This window comes from Hyperolius riggenbachi, chromosome 4 (assembly GCF_040937935.1).
Source record: "Hyperolius riggenbachi isolate aHypRig1 chromosome 4, aHypRig1.pri, whole genome shotgun sequence".
Classification (NCBI taxonomy): domain Eukaryota; kingdom Metazoa; phylum Chordata; class Amphibia; order Anura; family Hyperoliidae; genus Hyperolius; species Hyperolius riggenbachi.
In genome coordinates this window covers 285,468,461-285,492,468 of record NC_090649.1, presented here as the reverse complement: position 1 = coordinate 285,492,468, position 24,008 = coordinate 285,468,461, and the positions used below count along the sequence as shown (strand labels likewise).

The window sequence follows — 24,008 nt, the reverse complement described above, 5'->3', positions numbered from 1 at the left end:
CCAGCCTGGACCCCCATTAGGCAGTGAGTGACAGGGAGCCCCTTTAGGCAGTGAGTGACAGGGAGCCCCTTTAGGCAGTGAGTGACAGGGAGCCCCTTTAGGCAGTGAGTGACAGGGAGCCCCTTTAGGCAGTGAGTGACAGGGAGCCCCTTTAGGCAGTGAGTGACAGGGAGCCCCTTTAGGCAGTGAGTGACAGGGAGCCCCTTTAGGCAGTGAGTGACAGGGAGCCCCTTTAGGCAGTGAGTGACAGGGAGCCCCTTTAGGCAGTGAGTGACAGGGAGCCCCTTTAGGCAGTGAGTGACAGGGAGCCCCTTTAGGAAGTGAGTGACAGGGAGCCCCTTTAGGAAGTGAGTGACAGGGAGCCCCTTTAGGAAGTGAGTGAGTGACAGGGAGCCCCTTTAGGAAGTGAGTGAGTGACAGGGAGCCCCTTTAGGAAGTGAGTGAGTGACAGGGAGCCCCTTTAGGAAGTGAGTGAGTGACAGGGAGCCCCTTTAGGAAGTGAGTGAGTGACAGGGAGCCCCTTTAGGAAGTGAGTGAGTGACAGGGAGCCCCTTTAGGAAGTGAGTGAGTGACAGGGAGCCCCTTTAGGAAGTGAGTGACAGGGAGCCCCTTTAGGAAGTGAGTGACAGGGAGTACCTTTAGGAAGTGAGTGACAGGGAGCCCCTTTAGGAAGTGAGTGACAGGGAGCCCCTTTAGGAAGTGAGTGACAGGGAGTACCTTTAGGAAGTGAGTGACAGGGAGCCCCTTTAGGAAGTGAGTGACAGGGAGTACCTTTAGGAAGTGAGTGACAGGGAGCCCCTTTAGGAAGTGAGTGACAGGGAGCCCCTTTAGGAAGTGAGTGACAGGGAGTACCTTTAGGAAGTGAGTGACAGGGAGCCCCTTTAGGAAGTGAGTGACAGGGAGTACCTTTAGGAAGTGAGTGACAGGGAGCCCCTTTAGGAAGTGAGTGACAGGGAGTACCTTTAGGAAGTGAGTGACAGGGAGCCCCTTTAGGAAGTGAGTGACAGGGAGTACCTTTAGGAAGTGAGTGACAGGGAGCCCGTTTGAGCAGTAAGTGACAGGGAGCCCCCAGCCGCCGCTCCCGCTCCCCCCTTACCTTGCAGACCTCAGGATCAGCGGCGACCCGACCAGTACCGGCGGGCGCCGGACGCAACCGCTCTATATGCGGAAGTGATGTCACTTCCGCATAGTGCGGGCGCTGGGTCCTAGCGCCCGCACGATTGGTCGCCGCCTGATCGAGGTCTGAGTGAGGCGCCAGGAGGGAGGGAGGGGGAGCAGTGGCGGCGGCCACAGGGACGGCCTGGCGCCCCCCAATCTGTCACTCATCGGCGCCCCGTTCAGCAGAACCGGCTGAACGGGGCAAGAAACGGCCCTGGTAATAACCGTTAAGTAAACAGTCAATTCTTGAATGTGATGTATTGAAAGCAGGAAAGGTGAAGCATATGGTTCTTAGCATTTTTGACAAGAGACAAACTGTGATGGCTAGACGGCTGAGTCAGAACGTTTGCTAAAGGTAGGTCTTCGGGGTTGTACATTTGATAAAGTAATTTATACCAACCAGAAGTTGTCCAATGAATGACAGTTGGTGAACCAGTGACAAGGTCATGGGCATCCACAACTTAGTTGTTATTCACTTAGGGATGGAAGGCTAGACCATCTTATGAGATACCACAGAACAGCTATTCTAGTACAAATGAATGATTGGATAAAACCAACCTGCTCTTCCCTACCAAGAGAACATCAGTTTCACATAATAATGCAATTACTGTCTGTGCCAAATCCCCCCCCCCCCCCCCCCGTGTTGCTACTCTAGTATTTATGCAATTCGCTTTACTTGGGGGGGGGGGGGATTGTGGATGGGGACCTGCTTGGTGCATGGCTAGTGCTGCTCCCCTTTCTTGGGGGCACGGGGAGGCCTACACGAGGCTCCCCTGTTGAGATAGTAATTATTTTGTCTTCTGGGTCCCGATCACATGATATTACATGTAATCAGGATCCAGAAGACCATGTAAGCATTACAGTGCCACCCCGTGGTGGAAGAGGGGTAATGGAAGAGACCTTTTATCACCCCTCTTCGACCACTGGGTGGCACTGTAATGCTGACATGGTGTACTGGATCCCGATCACATGTTATATCATGTGATCAGAACTGAGAAGGCATGCATAATGCTGCAGTTATGCTTACCATCCTCCAATTATTTAAGATTATGAAGAATAGGTTGTATGATTGCAGCCAGGTTGTTGCTCTTGTAGCTTCAAAAAAGGTCACGGCATTGCCATGCATGTTTCTAATGATGTCTCTGTTGATGTTGAGTGTATATATTAAGGTTTATAACTGTATAAACTGATGTTTTATCTTTTTATTTATATATAAACTGTATTTTACAAACAAATACATTATGCAATGTGCAAATATAATACATTTTGTAAAGCATTCAGATTTTAAATAAGAAAGCACAATACTGCTGAAGGCATATATGTATATATGTAATATACTGTATGTAATTTGTAAAGGCAAACCGGTCATTCTGACTCATTTTTCTAGAAGAAAAGGGGTGTGTGGTTGTAAGCCTGTCTACTATAATATTCTTTAAGTAGCAGGCCACTTATCATTTCTTTTCTGTGTAAGTGTTTGCATCATGAGACAAGCTATGTACTTATAGTATGTAGGCCATTGTTTGAATAAGTAAACAAGGTTACAGACAACATCAACAGCATAGCTTAATTACAACAGCTTCTATTCAAACAGAACATAAAACAAGCATGATACATTTTATGCTAAGAACACAGGATGCAATTTCCCTTCCGGTTGACAGGAATCGGACGATTATTTCCGACATGTCTGATCTGGTTCTGATTGATTATGGGAATGATTTTCCAACGTTATCAGGGAAAATCAATCCCGTTATCGATCGGGAGCAATTTGGACATGTACACACGGTACAACTTCCAGTTGAATGGACAGGAAATTGAATTGTGTGTACCCAGCATAAGAATCATCAAACTGTACAAGAAACAGCATAATATTACAGATTTGCCACATGCAGTTCATTTGAACTCTATATTTAATTGAAAATAATATAAAAACTAGAGTACATCTTATTTGGGAGCCGGGCAGCTTGATGCAGGGCGAGATGAATGACGGCTCTCCCTGCTGCCGCTAAACTCCCTGGCGGATTTAAATACTCTTCTCCCTCCAAATTGTCGCAACTCAGAGGTAGATGTAATTCGGGGTCTGGCAACCGCCAGAGCCCCGAATCATGGTTGCAAGGGGCGCACAGCATAACAATGCTACTATGCAAAAACAAAAAAATAGAGCCTACCAATCAAACATGATTCTAGTGGAGCCATAAGGAAATGTGTATCAAACTACTCAAAACAAAGTGTCAATGGCATAGTAATACTCAACAAAGTATTTGTTGAGTATTACAACAAATATTAGTGTTAAGCTAGCGCGGTAGTCTGGCGCGGACTGCACTCATTAAACAGCTATAGATTCTCTATCACTATATACTCCACCACCATTCACTATCTCCACCACCACCACCTTACCTTACCTAAGCGATCTTTCTGTAACTTTATCATGACTTTATTTCCTGGATCTGGGAACTATGTCTAGGTTTGGAAGATTGATATATGACCTCTGTTTGAATTATACTTTATATACTATATGATGATATACTTGCTGCCAGTCGCTGCTGTTGTTTTTAATGTTTTTATATACCGTATTTTTCAGACTATAAGACGCTCCTGGCCATAAGATGCACCTAGGTTTGGTGGTCAGAAACCAGGGGGAAAAATATATACTAAACCTGGTGCATCCATGGTGAAGGGGCATCTTGTGGATTATGCCCCCTTGTAACTCTTGTGTCTCCCTGTGTCCTCCTCTGTCCCCCTTGTGTCCTCCTGTGTCCCCCGTGTGTCCACCTCTGTCCTTGTGTCCTTCTCTATGCCCCTTTGTGTCCTCCATTTGTCCACCTGTGTCCTCCTTTGCATGGGCACAGTACAGGGAGTCCCCAAAATTGCGGTGGGTTGAAGGTTTGTATTGGCAGGCGTTCACAAGTCAGAAACTCCCTGCATTTGGACTATAAGACGTAGTGACTCTTTTTTCCCACTTTTGGGGGAGAAAAAGTGAGTTATGGTGCCCATACAAGATACAATAAAAACGTTCGATTTTCCCGTTTATTCAATGTAAATGATCGAATCGAATGAAAGTTGAAAATATTTTTTATTCGATCAAGAAATTCGAACAATTATCCTGTTTTTTTGAGAAAAATCTGATCGGACATGCTGCAAAAATCTTTATATTTGATCTAACGGAATAATCGAACTAAATTATCTAATCGAAAAAAAATGAAAAATTGTATCATGTAACCTTTATAGTCCAAAAAATACAGTATCTGGGTAAGTCCCTAATAAATGGTGTGATTATATTCTGAATATTACAATGTTTGTTGAGTATTACTATTCCATGGACACTTTGTTTTCTTTTGATCTACCATTGCTATGATGGCACGCAGCTTTGGCACTCTGTGCTGTGCGCCAAAATAACCTGCTTTGCAAAAACTACACATCAAATATTGGTCTTCTTATGTTACAAAATATATATTCTGATTCTGAAATTGTTGCCAGCAACATGTTTCATTGTTTCTTTTTCCCACTTGTGGGGGTGGGACAACAAAACACTTGAAAGGTTGTGTAGTGCTAAAAACAGTGTAACACTGTTCTACAATACATAATATCATTAAAAGATTCAGAAAATCAGAAAAGATAATGTCATACTCACCGCCATCCTGATCATGTTCTGGGTCATAGGGGTATGTTCAGGCGACGTCATACACTTTTGTTATTACTGCGGCGCGTTACGCCGTATGCCGTCCTCTCGGCAGGCGCATACGTACTTCCATTGCAGCCTTCTGCTATGGTTGTGCGCATGTATGCTGAAGTTGGTTCGCGCAGAAGGGGGTTTGTGGGCGGAAGTCCGTCACTACGCATGCGGCAACGTTTCAATTGGTGCCAGGTGCCTCCCAGCCACTATATAAGTCTGTGTCTCCAAGCATCAAGTGCTGTTAGTTCGCTTCAGCTTGGTTAGCCTGCTAGCTTGTGTTCTGGCCCACCATTTCCTGACTGATTCCTGTGTTTGACCCCAGCTTGCTATTGGACCTCGCTCTCTTGATCATCTCTTGTGTTTAACCTCGGCTAGTTTCTGGATTACGCTCTGATCTCCGCCTGCCCTGACATCCTGCTTGTCTTTTGGATTACGACTGAACTCTGCCTGCCCCGACCCTTGGCTTGTCTTTTGGATTACGATTGAACTCTGCCTGCCCCAACCCTTGGCTTGTCTTTTGGATTACGATTGAACTCTGCCTGCCCCGACCCTTGGCTTGTCTTTTGGATTACGATTGAACTCTGCCTGCCCCGACCCTTAGCTTGTCTTTTGGATTGCGATTGAACTCTGCCTGCCCTGACCCTTGGCTTGTCTTTTGGATTACGATTGAACTTTTCCTGCCCTGACCTCTGGACTGTAGCTTGTTAACGGCTGAACTCTACATTGCAGTGTTCCCTATTCTCCAACCCACTGTTAGGGTGACTTGGGGTGCAACCTGGTGGGCACTAGGCAGCTACAAGTCCATCGGCCCTTGTGGGACGCTCTGGTGGAAACCCGTGGTCACTTAGACTCTGCACCCTGAGGATCCCTCACCTCAGTGGGAAGGTCAACAGGACACGTGAAGACATAACAGATACATCTCTGTATGCAATGGACAAGACTGAAAGTCAGTACTGGATGGCTAAGATCTTTGGGCCCTCTAGCACCACTGCATTGAACATAGATAGCATTCTAGGAAAGGTGGGGGGAAAGGCTGTGCATCCCTAAACACATGTTGCAATTGAATGGTTAATCGCACAGGCATACACCGCCTCTGCCAGACTGAAAAATGCATGCCCTGCATCCAAGACAAGTGCTAACATTTATTAAACTAGGAGGATCTTTAGCTTCCAATATGGTTTGCATGCAAAGTATATTATACTAGACACTTGCGCCCCGGTGAGGCAAACCTCCGGGCAAGTGACCTAACCTAAATTTAAAACCTTGGGTGCAGCTAAGCAAAAAAAATGTGTGACTTACATTTGGTTGAACAGCGAGGAGAACGCCAGCGCATACCACTAAGGCTGCATTTGAAATGACCACCAGCTCAGTGTGAAGCACCTAAATAGATTTTCTGCACACTTCGCATTCAATTCAGATGCAAATCATATGTAAATCTGCTACTACTTATCATGCAAACAGGAAACTCAGGAGGAGGGGCTGGGAGCAGCTAACCTGACAGTTACATTTGTTACAAACTTAGGAAAGGTGGGGGGAAAGGCTGTGCATCCCTAAACACATGTTGCAATTGAATGGTTAATCACACAGGCATACACCGCCTCTGCCAGACTGAAAAATGCATGCCCTGCATCCAAGACAAGTGCTAACATTTATTAAACTAGAAGGATCTTTAGCTTCCAATATGGTTTGCATGCAAAGTATATTATACTAGACACTTGTAACTGTCAGGTTAGCTGCTCCCAGCCCCTCCTCCTGAGTTTCCTGTTTGCATGATAAGTAGTAGCAGATTTGCATATGATTTGCATCTGAATTGAATGCGAAGTGTGCAGAAAATCTATTTAGGTGCTTCACACTGAGCTGGTGGTCATTTCAGATGCAGCCTTAGTGGTATGCCCTGGCGTTCTCCTCGCATAGATAGCATTCTGATGAGGAAATTGTTGCACAAGCTCAGGAACAGTTCTGAAAACCACTGTATGTGAATACAGGTCATCACTACATCCACAAAGGCAAGTTGAAACTGTGCCAAGCTAAAACTCTACTGTGAAGTTATATATACGTATCTTATTATTATTTATTGTATTTATAAAGCGCCAACATATTACACAGCGCAGCACGGTGGCGTAGTGCTTAGCTCTCTCGCCTTGCAGCGCTGGGTCCCTGGTTCAAATCCCAGCCAGGGCACTATCTGCAAAGAGTTTGTATGTTTTCTCCGTGCCTGCGTGGGTTTCCTCCGGGCGCTCCGGTTTCCTCCCACATTCCAAAAACATACGGATAAGTTAATTGGCTCCCCCTAAAATTGGCCCTAGACAACAGTACTTACACTAAATAATATAGACATATGGCAATGGTAGGGATTAGACTGTGAGCTCCTTTGAGGGACAGTTAGTGACAAGATATATATGTATACACTGTACAGCGCTGCGTAATATGTCGGCGCTATATAAATACTAAATAATAATAATAATAATAATGATACAAGGATGACAGACATAACAAGGTTATACAGCATAGGACAAAGCTAAACAAGACAAACGGTACAAAATACATGATCATGCAATATGGGCGGGTTAGGTAGGCCCAGTAATACAAGCACGATGGTGTCATAGGCAAGGAGCACACGATCATGTAGATTACACTAGGGAATGGAGGACCCTGCCAGAGGCTTACAATCTAAGCCCAAACATATTTAATATGGAATATGGGGAAGTGGAAAACTGCCCTGCTTTCTGACGAATCAAGAGAAAGCTACATTTTGAGTTCTTTTTTTCTGAAATAATTTATGCTGTGGCCTCCTGCCTTAAGAGGGGAAGGACCATCCAGCTTGTTATAACTCCAAAAGCCAGCTTCCATGATTGTATGGGGCTGCTTAAAGTCAATGGGAATCATTATAAAAAAAAAAGCCAGCTACCTACCTAAGGTGAGGGAAGGCTCTGGGTCCTATAGAGCCTTTCCTCTCCTCTCCCAGTGCCCACAATTCAAAACAAGTGGCACCATACTGCGCACGCGCGAGTGTGCGAGAGAGGGCGCTCGCGCGTGCGCAGTACAGAGCAGCCCATCTTCAAGAGCTCTCAGGCCCCTAAGACTTCCGGTGGACACAGCAATATTGGACGAAATTGGTGAAATACTGCTATGGGGAATCCTCAATAGTACCCAGAGCCTTCCCTCTCCTTAGGTAAGTATCTAGCTTTTTTTTTTATAACGGTTGCCAATGACTTTAAGTGTACAGGGAATGGATAGCTTTCACATCTGGGTAGACAATATTAATACTGAATGATATACTGTGTATACAGTGTCTTGGTAGCAACATATCAAAATGGCAAGTTTTTCAGGGAAAGGTCTTGCCTATTTCAGCAAGGCAATGCCAAGCTGCATTCTGTTGCTATTAAAAGAAGAAGTGATGGAAACCAATGGTAAACATGCCCTGCCTCATTGTTTTTGAGCATGTATTTAAAAAGAAAAAAAAACGCCATATTTCTTCTGTTCCAACATTTGCTATATTATCTTTGTACTATTTTCAATTAAATATAATGTAAGATTTACTTGATTTGCAAATCATATTTTATTTTTATTCATGTTTTACACAGGATCTCAGCTTTTTGGAAATAAGGCTGTACAATTGTGTTCCTAATGCACTGTGTTATCTTACTGTGATGGTTAGATCTTCAGAATATGCACTCTTTATTTCGTGGAGTCTTCCATGTTGGTTTTTGCAAATTCTGAAAATGACTTTACGTGCAGAGTTAATATTTCTAAATGACATTGCCATTGGGGTTAACCATGCTCTAAGATCCCCCAAAAGGGCTGTGTTTACACTGTCATATCAATGTCAAGCAGTGACTGACTGCTGTCCACTTTCACAGCTCTTCACAGACTCATTCCACAGTAAAAACAGAATATCTCCTGAAAACTGCATTAGGCCTCTTGCACATAACGTGCGATTCCAATTTGCGATTTTGACCCGCATTTACATGCGATTCTGTTTTTCGATTTTGAATCATCGGTCCTGCTTGCTGCGTTTTTTTCTGTGTTTTTGTTCTTGTGTTTATAGCATCCAGGGAAAATCGGAAATCGAATTTGCGATTTGCAGTGTGCAAAAGAAATACGCACAAAGGGTATCATTTATTTCTATTCAGGAAACTGATCCGAAGCTTTTGCTTGCAGAAGTAATCTGCTACACTTTAAAAATGTTATACATGTTCTAGAACAAAAAAATAACCCGACATCAGCATAATGAGAGATAACTTGCAGTATAAGTGCTCTACTCCTGTGGTGTTCCAAAGTAATTTATTTAGGCTGATATTCAATATGATTGCACTTAAAAACACATTTTATTTTCTTGTAAGGAAGCAGATCTTTTTTTCAGAATTCATTGCTTCGGAAAAAGAAGCTATTGTCCTCATTACATATAAATCCACAATAATGCTTTCCTCTTCCCTTCTTGACTGTGCTGCTATGATTCACTGCTCACTCTGAGCTGCTGCAATTACAATATAACTGAAAATAGTACATCCAGTACATTTTCCAGACAGCTAGAATGACATTAGTTACCCCCTTAAAGCTAAGGCATCACTGAAGAGCTATTTTGTGTTAGATGTTCATTTTGGTATGATTCATGGAGATAGTTGCTACAGCAAGCACCACAAAGGTGTAAATAAATATACTAAGGGGTTTTCACTAAGCATAAATGTACATATATTGTATTATTGTACACTATTTGGTTATAATTATGCCAAGTAAACTCCAGATTGCCTACTGATCAATGATGCAATTACAGTGCATTACTGAATTTGCTCCCATGAAAAAGACATGAGGACCTCTTGACTCACAGGTATCAAACTCAAGGCCCATGGGCCGAATCCGCCCTTCCCCTGCATTTTATGTGGCTTGCGGGACCTTTTTTGTATTTTTTTTTTCATGTTTTTTTATTAGGTTCCTAAAAAAAAAGCATAAAAAATAATGACACAATTAATATAGTGGAGACAATAGTAGAAGGTTTAACATCGCTTATGAATGGCTTCATGAAGTGAAAGTACAAAACTTTGATATTCATTTGAATAATTTCATACAGAGTAAATTGAACTTAAACGAAAATAAGAAAAAAATAACACTTATGTAAAATACATCTATGGCATGCCAGATAAAAACTATATCTAAAATCTAGAACCCCAAATGTCAATAAGATAAACCTAGTGGAAATTTGCTCCCAAATATTATTGAAGTACAGCTCAATAATCCTCAGTTCACCTCTTTTAAGCCCAGTTTTAAAATAATTAAGAGTGAAACATATCTCTTTAAGTTTTTATGTTGCATCCTAGTACTCATTCCATTCAATATTTAAATTAAGACATAGCATGAATTGACATCTATTTCTCAGGAAATGAAATCCTCTGTGTAACTAAGCCAACTGTGGAGAGAAGATAAAACCTGGTCATAATATAGTTTGAATAATAAAACGAATATCATGCCAGTATGAAGTAATTAGTGGACAGAACCACAAACCTGGTATAAGGATCCTGTTTGAGAGCATCCCATCCAGTACCGATCAGAAGGGTGTCTGCAGGATGTAGCAAGTTTTAACATCATACAGTAAAACATTTTAAAGGCCTTTTTTAAAAAAAGGTTTCCCAATGCGAACGCTTCTATTCCAATGCAGGAGACTTGGGCGCAGCCTGTGCCACCATAGACTGTAATAGGAATTACGGCTATAGCGGCGCACAGGAAGTAACTTCGATGCCGTCAGAAGACGGAGCTGAAGTTACTTATAAAACACTATAATTCGGCCTCCAGCAATTGCTGAAAGCCAAATTATTTCATTCCCCCGCTATCCATGGTGGCCTGGAGGGGGAATAGTATTTAACGCGGCTGGGACTTGTGCAGCAGCAGGATCAGCCATATACTGGCTGTATCCTGTGCCCAAGTCTCCCTTCCTCTCGTACGCTTCCCAATGTGTAATACTTTTAGTATATTTTACTATACCTGAAGACCTAATATCAAGAAGGCATGTAAAATTCTGTACTTCATGATTCTAAACCTTTAAGGAGAGATCCTCCTAAAGGATTCATTAGATATTCATACCAAGAGATCCCCATTTTAAAGTTATGGGGGGAGGGGGACAATGTACCATTAAATATCTTGGAATGGAGAGAATTAGTATCTTGTTACGAGACATGAAACCTTGAATCTCTAGATATGTAGGAACTGAGGAACAAGGTATATGGAATGTATCTTGTTATATCTGAAAAGATTGTAATTGACCATGCAATATTAAAGAACAAATGACCTGAGAGGGATATGGAGGCTGCCATATTTATTTCCTATCATACAATACCAGTTGCCTGGCAGCTCTGCTGATCTTTCATGCATAAGTAGTATCTGAATCACACACCTGAAACAAGCATGCAGCAAATGCGTTGAAACCTAAGGCCTCGTTCACATCTGAAAATAGCAAAACGCTAGCACTTATCGCTAGCGTTTTGCGTGATTTTACTGTAATTTTACTGTGAACCAGTGGCTGAATGGAGTAATGGTTAAGGGCTCTGCCTCTGACACAGGAGACAGGACACAGGAGACCTGGGTTCGAATCTTGGCTCTGCCTGTTCAGTAAGCCAGCACCTATTCAGTAGGAGACCTTGGACAAGTCTCCCTAACGCTGCTACTGCCTATAGAGCGCGTCCTAGTGGCTGCAGCTCTGGCGCTTTGAGTCCGCCAGGTGAAAAGCGCGATATAAGTGTTCTGTGTTTGTTTGTGATTAGCATGGTAAAAACACTGGACACTTCTGCGATTTCAGAGCGATCGCAGTCTGCGCTTTATAAGCACTGTACTGCGATCACTTCTGAATCGCTCCAAAAATGCTGTAGGTAACATGTTTGTGATTGGCGCTAATCACAAAACGCCCGTGATGAGCGCCAGTCGCGGCAATGAGAGCACTGCCATAAGGTAACATAGCACTAGCGCTTTGAAAAGCGATAGCCCTTTAGTGATTAGCGGGAATCGCTCGCTAATCGCTTAAGTATGAATGGGTCCTAAGTCAAACATCTAATCTGCCTGCTTGTTAAGGGTCTGCTACTTAAAGTATTAGAGGTAGAGGATCAGCAGGACAGCCAGTCAGTTTGCATTGTTTAAAAGGACATAGATATGGCAGCCTCCAAATCGCTCTCAGGTCAGTTGTCCTTTAAATCATTTAAATACCTCAAACCTCCCTCGGAGCAAGATATAAGATCTACATTTTTATTATGAACCTTTAAATTAAAGCGGAATATAACCCTGCATTTCAACTTTGCTCTAAAACATTATTTACAGCATATTATATGCAACCAGCATTTTTTTTTACTAGAACAGCATTGGAAGGGTCATACACAGAGCTTTAAAGTTCCGTGGATAGAAATGCAGACGCATCCGAAGTTTAGATAGATACATTTAAGTAAACACAATGTAACAAGTGTGGAATTTGACACACACTATCTGACTGTGCAGGAGCTGGAGGACAGCCAGAGAGTGTGTAACATTCACCACTTGTTACATTGTGTTTACTTAAATGTATCTATCTCAACTTCGGATACGTCTCCATTTCTATCCACGGAACTTTAAAGCTCTGTGTGTAACCCTTCTAATGCTGGTCTAGTAAAAAAAAAAATGCTGATTGCATATAATATGCTGTAAATAATGTTTTAGAGCAAAGTTGAAATGCAGGGTTATATTCCGCTTTAAATAAGGGGATATTAATCGGAGAATCATAACAAGTGGGCCTGCTATAGATGCGTGATACGTGTGATTGTCTCAGATAAGGTCTATACCCATTTAAAGTGTTCTTTGCCTATAAACCAGACCTATACACTAGATCTCTCCTACAATGTACTTCGATTTTGTGTCCCGCAAAGTGATGTACTGCCGCTAGAGTGCATGTTTCTACTGCAGCATTTCACAGCCCAGCATTTCTCAACCAATAGTTGAATGCTTGACCGTTTTATGATAGAGCCAAAGGTCAAATGAACAATCTGAGCTGTATGCAAGACTTTTAGATAGAAAAAGCTAGTGCACTCTGTATTACAATATTGATAATAATCTGGCATATCTGGCTCATAAATAAGGTGTGTGTGTCTGCGCATGCATATTTGTGTCTTAAAGCGGATCTGAACTCAGAACATCCTCTCTGCTCTAAAAGATACGCAACAGCATTATAACCTTTAAACAAAAAAACATTTCTTTGTTACAGCTGATACAAATCCTAAAATAAATCTGCTCTGTGTCTACTTCCTGATTCATGAAAGCAGACATATTGTTAACCTCCTTGGCTTTCAAATGAGCTTTTCTGCCAGGCAGTAATGTGACATGGGGAGAGATGAAATTACATCTTGTGATTAGACACAAATGAGGGGTAATTAAACAGGCTAAACTCTTTAAATACATACAGGGTGCATGCCTCTATGTTTTCCTTCTGTCCTGTGCAAGAGTTCAGGTCCACTTTAAAATAAGTAATAGGTTTTATGTTATAGTTTACAGACCATACAGCCGTGTTCCTCATTTTATGCAGTATTGAAGGCATGATTACACTAACTACTCTTGGATCCAGTTGCTAACAAATTTTCTATATTGGATTATCCCCAAAACAGCAGAGGTAACACATTTGCTATCTTTTAATAAATACTGATCAATGTCTTTCACTTTTAACAGATTTGCAGACTTCAAGACTTGGTGAAGAAGAATGAGCAAGGACTTGGCTCAGCTGAGTGTCATATCACAAGTCTAAAAGAAGCTCAAGACAGGCTGCAAAATGAGCTGGATGTGACAAGAGAAAGACTGAGAGAGACCAGCGACTCCCTGTTTGCTGTTCAGGTAAATATGAATGCATTCTCTATTGCTGGACAATAAATAATTTGTAACTGCAAGCATGCAATGTTGTGTAGTCACCATAACTAGGAACACCTCCATGTAGAACCCACAAAGTGTCTATGGGGCCCTTCCTGTCCACCCCTGTAACACTTAAGTATGGGGTGCCCCAGGGCTCAATCCTCTCTCCCCTGCTTTTCACGATTTACATGCTACCGTTGGGAAAACTAATCCAAAAACATGGCCTGACATACCACTGCTACGCAGACGACACCCAACTATATCTTTCCTTCAAGCCTGGTGTGACAGACCCAACTCTAACTATAAACGCCTGCTTACGTGAACTACAGCAATGGATGAATGACAACTGGCTGAAACTAAATGCAGACAAAACTGAAGTCCTTCTGATTGGAGGGCAGAGCATGATAACAAAACAACTTAACTTGCAGTCTTCACCACTGGGAATAGGAGGCACGGATCTACGCAGCTCTGATCATGTGCGTAGCCTGGGAGTTCTAACTGATGGGGATTTAAACTTCAGAACTCAAATCTCTGCGGTGGTGAAATCATCCTATTTTCACCTGAAGAACATTGCAAAAATCAAGCACCTCATACCCCCAGAAGATCTGCCAACCTTAGTCCACGCCTTCATCACATCCCGACTGGACTACTGCAATGCTCTCTACACTGGCCTTCCAAAAAAGGTCTTGTACCGCCTACAGCTGATACAGAATACTGCTGCCAGACTGCTAACCAACCAACCCCGTCACTGCCACATAATGCCAGTCCTGCATTCCCTTCACTGGCTACCTATAGAATGGAGGGTCCTATTCAAGATCGGCCTACTGACATTTAAATCCCTGAATAATCTAGGCCCTGGATACTTGAAAGATATGTTACAGCTGCGTAGCAATCCCCGCATTCTCAGATCCACAGGTTCTAATAATCTAGTCATACCCAGAGTCCACTTGGAAACTTTTGGTCCCAGAGCCTTCTGTCATGCTGCCCCTATGTTTTGGAACTCCTTACCTCAACAGATCAGGACAGCCCCATCCCTGGATGTGTTTAAATCCAGACTGAAAACCCACCTGTTCAGTCTGGCATTTGCAGAAATATAACTTTTGTTGTGTGAATACTTCATCCTACTAACTACTGAATTTGAGAGAGCCTAAGCGCTTTGAGTCCTATGGGAGAAAAGCGCTATAGAAATGTTATTGTATTGTATTGTATTGTATGTAAGTGTAATCCACAAGAGCAGAGCTGTCCAGGGCCCCCAAAAAATAGAGATGAGAGAGTTCCGTTACTATGTAGGGGAGCTCTGCAGGAACGGTGGCAGGCATGCTGGGTGTACTAGTTCACTAAAGTTTGACTACACAGTAGCTAAAGTCCAGTGCAAAATAGCGACTAGCGTTCTGCTATTGTGTAGAGCTTTATGATTGATGATAGTTGTGATATTGATTTAACCACTTCACCACTGAGGGGTTTTACCCCCTGAGCACCAGAGCAATTTTCACCTTTCAGCGCTCCTTCCATTCATTTGTCTATAACTTTATCATTACTTATCGCAATGAAATGAACTATATCTTGTTTTTTCCGCCACCAATTAGGCTTTCTTTAGGTGGGACATTATGCCAAGAATTATTTTTTTCTAAATGTGTTTTAATGGGAAAATAGGAAAAATGTGGGGAAAAAAATAATTATTTTTCAGTTTTCGGCCATTATAGTTTTTAAATAATGCATGCTACTGTAATTAAAACCCATGAAATTTATTTGCCCTTTTGTCCCGGTTATAAAACCATTTAAATTATGTCCCCATCACAATGTTTGGCGCCAATATTTTATTTGGAAATAAAGGTGCATTTTTTTCAGTTTTGCGTCCATCCCTAATTACAAGCCCATAGTTTATAAAGTAACAGTGTTATACCCTCTTGACATAAATATTTAAAAAAGTTCAGTCCCTAAGGTAACTATTTATGTATTTTTTTTAATTGTAAATTTTTGAATTTTTTTTTAATTACAAAAAAAAAAAAAATGGGGAGTGTGGGAGGTAATGAGTTAATTTTTTGTGTAAAAGTCATTTATTTGTATGTGAAAAATGTGTAGGGTGTAGTTTACTAATTGGCCACAAGATGGCTACAGTAACTTTTTGTTTTAATGCGACCTCCAAGCGTCCTTCCGGAAGCTTGGAGGAAGTATAAGGAGGCTGGACACGTGAGTTTTTTCTCACAATGATCGCGCTGCCCATAGGAGAGCAGCGGATCATTGTGGGGCTTAGATCAACGAACGGGAATGGATTTTCCCGTTCATTGATCTCCGGGCGAGCGGGCGGCGGCGTGTTTACTAGCGGCGGGCGGCGTGTTTACAAGCGGGAGCGCGGACAGCGTCGGGAACGCGGAAAGTACGGATTTCTCCGTCCCTGGGGGTTAAAGGATGGAAAAAGGGACGGAGAAATCCGTACGGGCGGGGGTAAAGTGGTTAAAAAGATGTATTTTCTGCTATCCTGATATATGATCTCTAAAGTCATTTATTTACCAGACTATTAGAATGCTCAACAATATATTTCTTCTTGTGTGTAATGACGATACACATTTTCCATATTTTTTATCTTCTTCCCAAATATTTGCAAATTTATGTGACACCTGTATTTGAGGTGAACCACTTCCACTTGATTGGTTTTCCTCACACTCAAACACTGGTTTTGACTCTTGAGATATCAATGGCTGCAGATCAGGTGGGGTGGAGGGCACTTCACTGAACAAAGTCTGAAGTGTTTATTACCAGGGTAGACCAGTAGCATGTAGAGGCAATGGGTAGCATATTTGCAATGAGAACAATGAGGAACAAGTGTGTTGGTTGGAGCAATTCAAAACCAGTAGGTCAGCGGGAGTGAAGGTGGTGAAATAACAGTCACCCTCATTTATATGCAAGTTAACCCTGTTTACCTGTTCTCCCATGAATTTCAAATCACCCCACCTCATTTTATGAATGAGGATAAATCTAAAATGGTGAATGATAAGGATGGTTGGAGGTTCTGCCTTAACACAAAACTCTGCATCAACTCATAACATTGAGTTCCTCTCTTTGAGAAGGCTGCATTGAAGAGGACAGTGATAGATTTAATGGGGGATTTATTTTACATTACATATTTAGGTAGCTGGAGAAAGGGTAAGAAAGGGTCAGGTTTTCTGCTATCTGGGTCTGTTTTGAGAGAATTACCCTTACTTTCTGACCTAATGACAGGGTCATTCAGAACAGGAAGTAACATTTCTCTAGCTAAACAGTACAATAAAAATACTTTATTTTAGTAACTTTGAAAAGTGTTTGAACATTTGTGAGCATTTATTACTATCTGTGTTGCTGGTGGAAAGATTCCTCACTTTGTCTTCTGGTAACTAGCATCAATAACCTTATAGATGTTGCAAATCTCTTCTGGTTCTACTTCAAGTGTTCATTATGTGAAAGAAAACAAATATTAAACTATTAAAACTTGGGGTTGTCTTTACTCCATCTGCCTTTTTATGATTTAATGTCTGTAGTACTCCTTAAATTGTGCGCAAATAGCCTTGTGATTTAATCTCTTTTGCCTTTGATTGCAGAACCTTTTGTTTGTTTGTGGTTTGTATTTCTTAAAAGAAAAATAATCTTTTAAAAAAAAATAATTAAAACTTATATAGCCATTTTCCCCTGTCAAACACAAAGCTCTTGATAGCTGCAGCCACTTAGACATGCTCAGTACAGAGCCTTGTCAAAGGACTTCCTACTGAATGATTCAAACCCTGGTCTCCTATGTCAAAGGTGGTGTGTTTAAAGTGAACCAGAGACAAAGAACCCTCATGTATTCTACCATATATATCAGTGGGAACATTAGAGAAAACACCTACCCTGCTCTCTGTTTCATTCTTCACTGCAAAGCTTGCTTCTTATCAGCCCTGATAAAATCCCTGATTGAGCATTCAGTCTGGCTTTGCTCAGGAATCATTATAGCTGAGTCTGTCTTCTGTGATGTCTTTTCAAGCACAAGCCTGCCCCCTTTGGCTCTGCTCAGGAATCACTATAGCTGAGTCATTATAGCAGAGCCAGAGTGAATGCTCAGTCGGGGATTTTATCAGGGCTGATAGAAGCAAGCTGAACTGTGAAGAATGAAACAGAGAGCAGGGTAGGTGTTTTATATACAATCTCCGCGCAAAGAGCTGAAAAGTCCCGAGAGCTGCCCAGAAGTTAAAAGTCCTTCAGATTGACTTCATAATAATATTTGTCCAAAACTTCAGCGCTACAAGGTCTCTTAATTCAGGAATCCGCCACCAACACCCCTCACAGTGCAGGCTTACCAGCTTCCTGTAAGACCCAGATTATAAGGTCTAAGCGTATATGTGGTCAGCAACCCCACCGATCTGTGATTTCCACGTTCTGTGATCCCAAAATATTCCTCCTCTGAAGATGTTCTCCGCATATGAGGGTATAATATCAAAGAGTAGAAAAATCTAAGTGCTCTCCGTTTTCATTTAAGACAAGCACTTTATTTCATAAAATTGTAAACAGATACTCACATAAGGGCCCTTATTACAGGGACCCTCAGTAGACAAAGCGTTTAAAACAAATAGTTTTGCAGGGTGCCAGTCTCCCCTCTGCCATCCGTTCCGCCCGACCTAGGTTTCGCTCACGCGTCCTCAGGGGCTTCTTAACGGATTGGCAACCCGGGTGGGTGTTAAATACCCTCTCACCTACATCTTAGACGCCGCCAGCGCATTAAGCCGCGCGTTCGCATCAGCGTGACGTAGCTTCCGCCACGTCACTTCCGAAATTCCGCCGCGTGGAACACACGGAAGGTAAAGTATATCGCTATTTCCCCTCAGTCATTCGGGGATAAGCTTGAAACGCAAGGAAGGTGTACATTGAATCTCCTTCCCCATCTAAAGCAAGACCATTTCAGGCCCGCTCCAGAAGGCTCCTTATATTAGGATGTGCAGAGGTTAAAGTGGCACCCCGTTTCAACAAGTTTTCACAGTATAACATATTCACATTAATCTATGCAGTTACCACTTACAGTAATAAAAATACACTGGAATAGATAACAATAAAATAAAAATAAAATAAAATAAAATCAATGATATAAAATGAAATAAAATGAAAACAATAAAAACAATAAAACACCTCAGATCTAAGCAAATTAAGGGAAACTCCACCTCATTCCAGTATGTCGAAGTCCCATATTAAACACTATATAAATACAGTCCATGTTCACAGTCGATTAAAATGATTAAAATGATAGCACAGACCCCTCTCTATGGTAATCAACCACTACTATTAAACTCAATAATCTACATAATTCCATTAATCATCTGTTATAAAGCAATTTAAATCTAGCTCAATATTTAAACCCTTAGGGTCCATACAGTCTAACAAATAAATCCATTTGGTTTCTGCCTTAGAAATCTCTCTTATCCTATGTGTACCCCTCCAGTTACCCAAATTCCTCTCTATCCCACAGAACCTCAAACCTGAGGGATCCTGTTGATGACAAATTCTAAAGTGTTCAGATACCGAGTGTTCTTTAAAACCACTTTTTATATTGTTTATGTGTTCCCCAATTCTCTCTTTGAGGGGTCTCTTGGTTCTTCCTACATAATACTTTCCACAGGGACAGGTAAGCAGATAAACCAAATATTTTGTCTCACAAGTTATAAACTGTTTTATCTCATATTCCTCACTGGAGAAAGTTTGTTGTACTCTAGGGGTGAGAATGCACGTCCTACAAGGTAGGCATTTTCTGCATTTGTAGAAACCCACCTCCCCAAAGGAGCTCACTCCCTTATATCTAGGTTCCTCTATAGCACTTGAAGTTAGGATATCTTTCAAATTTGGGGCCTTTCTGTAGATCATTTCTGGGCGTCCTGGTAATATTCCACTCAACACTGGGTCCTCTTTCAAGAGGGCCCAGTGTTTATTAAATATCTTTCCCAATTTCTTATATTGCTGACTAAATCCTGTTATAAATGGACATATTCGTTCTTTCTTTTCTTTAGTGTTTTCTCCCAGAATGGTCTCTCTCTCTATTAGTGCTACCTCATTGCGGAGGATTTCTAATCTATTTCTATCATAACCTTTCTTTTCAAATTTTTTTCTCAATATATCAGTTTCTGCATAAAAATCAGTAATTTCACCACAATTCCTCCTAAGACGCATAAATTGCCCTTTCGGGATACCTCGCAACCAGTTGGGATGATGACAACTAGTCACGGGGATAAAACTATTCCTATCTGTAGGTTTTGTATACGTACTAGTTTTGATTATCTCATTCGAGTTGCTTATAACTAGATCCAGAAAGTGAACTTCATCTCTATTGTATTCACAAGTAAATATCAAATTTGGGGTTGTGGCATTTAAGGTCTCAATAAAATTCTTTAAGGAAAATTCATCCCCTCTCCACATAAACATGATATCATCTATGAATCTTTTCCAAATAATCAAATTCTGATCTATATGTCTATATATGTGTTCTTCCTCCCACAGAGCCATATACAAGTTTGCCATACTGGGTGCAAATTTTGCCCCCATGGCCACTCCCACTTTTTGTAGATAGAAGTTACCCCCAAACCAGAAGTAATTATGATCTAATGCAAATCTAGTACAGTTAATTACAAACTGGATCTGTTTCTCTTCTAATTCTCCTTTTTTATGCATAAAATATTCAATTGCTTTAAGACCCGCAGAATGTGGTATCACTGTATATAAAGATGTTATATCAGCAGTCACTAGAAAAGGGGGTTCATCAAAATTTAAATCTTTGATAATATTAATAACATGTTTTGAGTCCCTCAAATAAGAGTCTGTGGTAGTTACTAATGGCTGTAAGAATTTATCTATGTATTCACCTAATCTATAGGTGACTGAACCTATCCCACTGCGTTCCACGCGGCGGAATTTCGGAAGTGACGTGGCGGAAGCTACGTCACGCTGATGCGAACGCGCGGCTTAATGCGCTGGCGGCGTCTAAGATGTAGGTGAGAGGGTATTTAACACCCACCCGGGTTGCCAATCCGTTAAGAAGCCCCTGAGGACGCGTGAGCGAAACCTAGGTCGGGCGGAACGGATGGCAGAGGGGAGACTGGCACCCTGCAAAACTATTTGTTTTAAACGCTTTGTCTACTGAGGGTCCCTGTAATAAGGGCCCTTATGTGAGTATCTGTTTACAATTTTATGAAATAAAGTGCTTGTCTTAAATGAAAACGGAGAGCACTTAGATTTTTCTACTCTTTGATATTATACCCTCATATGCGGAGAACATCTTCAGAGGAGGAATATTTTGGGATCACAGAACGTGGAAATCACAGATCGGTGGGGTTGCTGACCACATATACGCTTAGACCTTATAATCTGGGTCTTACAGGAAGCTGGTAAGCCTGCACTGTGAGGGGTGTTGGTGGCGGATTCCTGAATTAAGAGACCTTGTAGCGCTGAAGTTTTGGACAAATATTATTATGAAGTCAATCTGAAGGACTTTTAACTTCTGGGCAGCTCTCGGGACTTTTCAGCTCTTTGCGCGGAGATTGTATATAATTTTTTGTGTTACTGTTTTCAGAAATTTCTGCAGCAAAGTGTTTTCTATTTTCTATTTTTAATTGATACTGTTGTTATTAACAGATTAACCTCAGAAACCATGTTGGATGTATTTGATTATATGTCTAGACGTAATATTGAGATTGGTGAGGCATTTGGAGAAACTCATAGTGAGGTGTTTGAAGAGAATTTGGAAAGCCAGTTTAAAACACTAAGTCATGTCTGTGAAAAGAAACTGGCGGTATGGTGGGACATAGCCTCCCTTGAAAGATATCGTGAGGCAGGCTATGTCCCACGTAGATGCAGATGGGATTTTAGTCCCAATGAAAGTGAGAGAACTGATGTTTCAGATGAGGACTGGTACATATTTTTTAATAAATGTGGGAAAGAGTTATTGGGACTACTAGTAAAAGGGAAAAAAGTGAAATTGCAGAATTTGGATAAAGAAATAGAAAATATTAAGATTAAGTTGGAACCTTATAAATGCTTATTTGAATATAAGCAATTATCCAAAGATTTACAAGGATATCTGAAAAAAACGGATGAGGATTTAAAAAACAAAAAACAAAAGAAATTTATTAGAGATTTCAATGACTATAAAGCAGGAGAAGTATTTAAATGGCAGAAGAAGATAACCCCCATAGATAAAGTGAAAGATACCCAACTGAGAGAGGAGGGGGCTGAAGGGGGAACACAAACCCCAATAGTGGTTAGACCTAAAATTAATAAAATACCTGAACAGAAACCGAGATGGGAAAGGAAAGAAAATAAAAAATGGGTGAACCAACCCCAATGGAGAAATAATCCTAGATATCATTATATAGAAAAACCAATGAGATATTATCCTGCCCAATCTCCATATAATAGGATACCGGTTAGAAACCAACATTTAAATCCCCCCAGTGACTATAGACCCAGACAGAAATATGAGGCATATGGAGGGAGGTATGAGGAGAAAAAGTATGGAAAAGGAAAGGAAATAAAGAAAAGACCACAGAGGGGGTGGAGACCGAGGGTTGTACATAACCCCAATCAGATACCTATCCACAATAGATTCGAGGTTCTGAGTAAGGACTGGACAGAATCAGAGTCAGAATGCCCAAATACTCCTTGTGATGCACACCCTTTTATAGATCCCCGTGTAGGGACAAGAGAGAGAAAGAGAAAACCAGAACTAGACGAGGAAACAGAGGAGGAAGAAGATATCAACAACGCCTCAAAAAAATGGAAAGAGTAGAAGGGGAAGGAATATATAATCTGAGCTCCATAACGCTTAATCCGAATCAGATATCCTTGCTAGATCAAGGTTTGAAATTTGCTCCACCTAAGAAATTGGACAAATTCGGAACTTTCATTGATATACATAAGTTCATACGAAAATTAAGTATAAAGAAATTTTTTGCGACCAAAACGGGTCCCACTGATAATACAGTGGACAGTAGTTTGGAAAGAAGTTTTGTTCACAGTGGTTTAAAGAATAAATCTATTTTTAAGCCCCCACAGAATAGTAACCATCAAATTGAAGCATTCAAAAAGATGGTGATTAAAGACTTGAGAGAACTGACTATTCCAAGGTCATATAATGATATGTGGATAAAGAAAGGCATCAAAGAGTTTAAGGAAAGTAATGAAGTGGTAATAAAAGCAGCAGATAAGGGGGGTGGGATAGTGATTTTAGATAAGAAAGATTACAATCGAGAAATGCTGCGCCTACTTGAGGATGAGAATACGTATGAGAGATTAAGGGGAGATCCGGGGGCAAAATATAAGAAAGAACTAGAAATTTTGATGGACTGGGGTAATAGAGAGGGGATTTTGGATGAGAAAGAGATTAAATATCTTAAACCCTCGACTATTAGGACTCCAGTAATTTATTATTTGCCAAAGGTGCATAAGAGCACTACTAACCCCCCAGGGAGACCCATTGTCAGTGGGATAGGTTCAGTCACCTATAGATTAGGTGAATACATAGATAAATTCTTACAGCCATTAGTAACTACCACAGACTCTTATTTGAGGGACTCAAAACATGTTATTAATATTATCAAAGATTTAAATTTTGATGAACCCCCTTTTCTAGTGACTGCTGATATAACATCTTTATATACAGTGATACCACATTCTGCGGGTCTTAAAGCAATTGAATATTTTATGCATAAAAAAGGAGAATTAGAAGAGAAACAGATCCAGTTTGTAATTAACTGTACTAGATTTGCATTAGATCATAATTACTTCTGGTTTGGGGGTAACTTCTATATACAAAAAGTGGGAGTGGCCATGGGGGCAAAATTTGCACCCAGTATGGCAAACTTGTATATGGCTCTGTGGGAGGAAGAACACATATATAGACATATAGATCAGAATTTGATTATTTGGAAAAGATTCATAGATGATATCATGTTTATGTGGAGAGGGGATGAATTTTCCTTAAAGAATTTTATTGAGACCTTAAATGCCACAACCCCAAATTTGATATTTACTTGTGAATACAATAGAGATGAAGTTCACTTTCTGGATCTAGTTATAAGCAACTCGAATGAGATAATCAAAACTAGTACGTATACAAAACCTACAGATAGGAATAGTTTTATCCCCGTGACTAGTTGTCATCATCCCAACTGGTTGCGAGGTATCCCGAAAGGGCAATTTATGCGTCTTAGGAGGAATTGTGGTGAAATTACTGATTTTTATGCAGAAACTGATATATTGAGAAAAAAATTTGAAAAGAAAGGTTATGATAGAAATAGATTAGAAATCCTCCGCAATGAGGTAGCACTAATAGAGAGAGAGACCATTC

The 24,008-nt window shown here is 41.1% G+C and overlaps 1 protein-coding gene across 5 annotated transcripts in view; it reads left to right on the top strand.

Moving 5' to 3' along the window:
- Positions 1–24,008, top strand: part of FAM184A (family with sequence similarity 184 member A) — a 306,218-nt gene that overhangs the window by 192,298 nt on the left and 89,912 nt on the right. For all 5 annotated transcript variants that reach the window (XM_068231372.1, XM_068231373.1, XM_068231371.1 and 2 more), the window contains exon 8: positions 13,499–13,660. In XM_068231372.1, the coding sequence (XP_068087473.1) occupies positions 13,499–13,660 (162 nt within the window). The remainder of the gene's footprint in view (positions 1–13,498; positions 13,661–24,008) is intronic.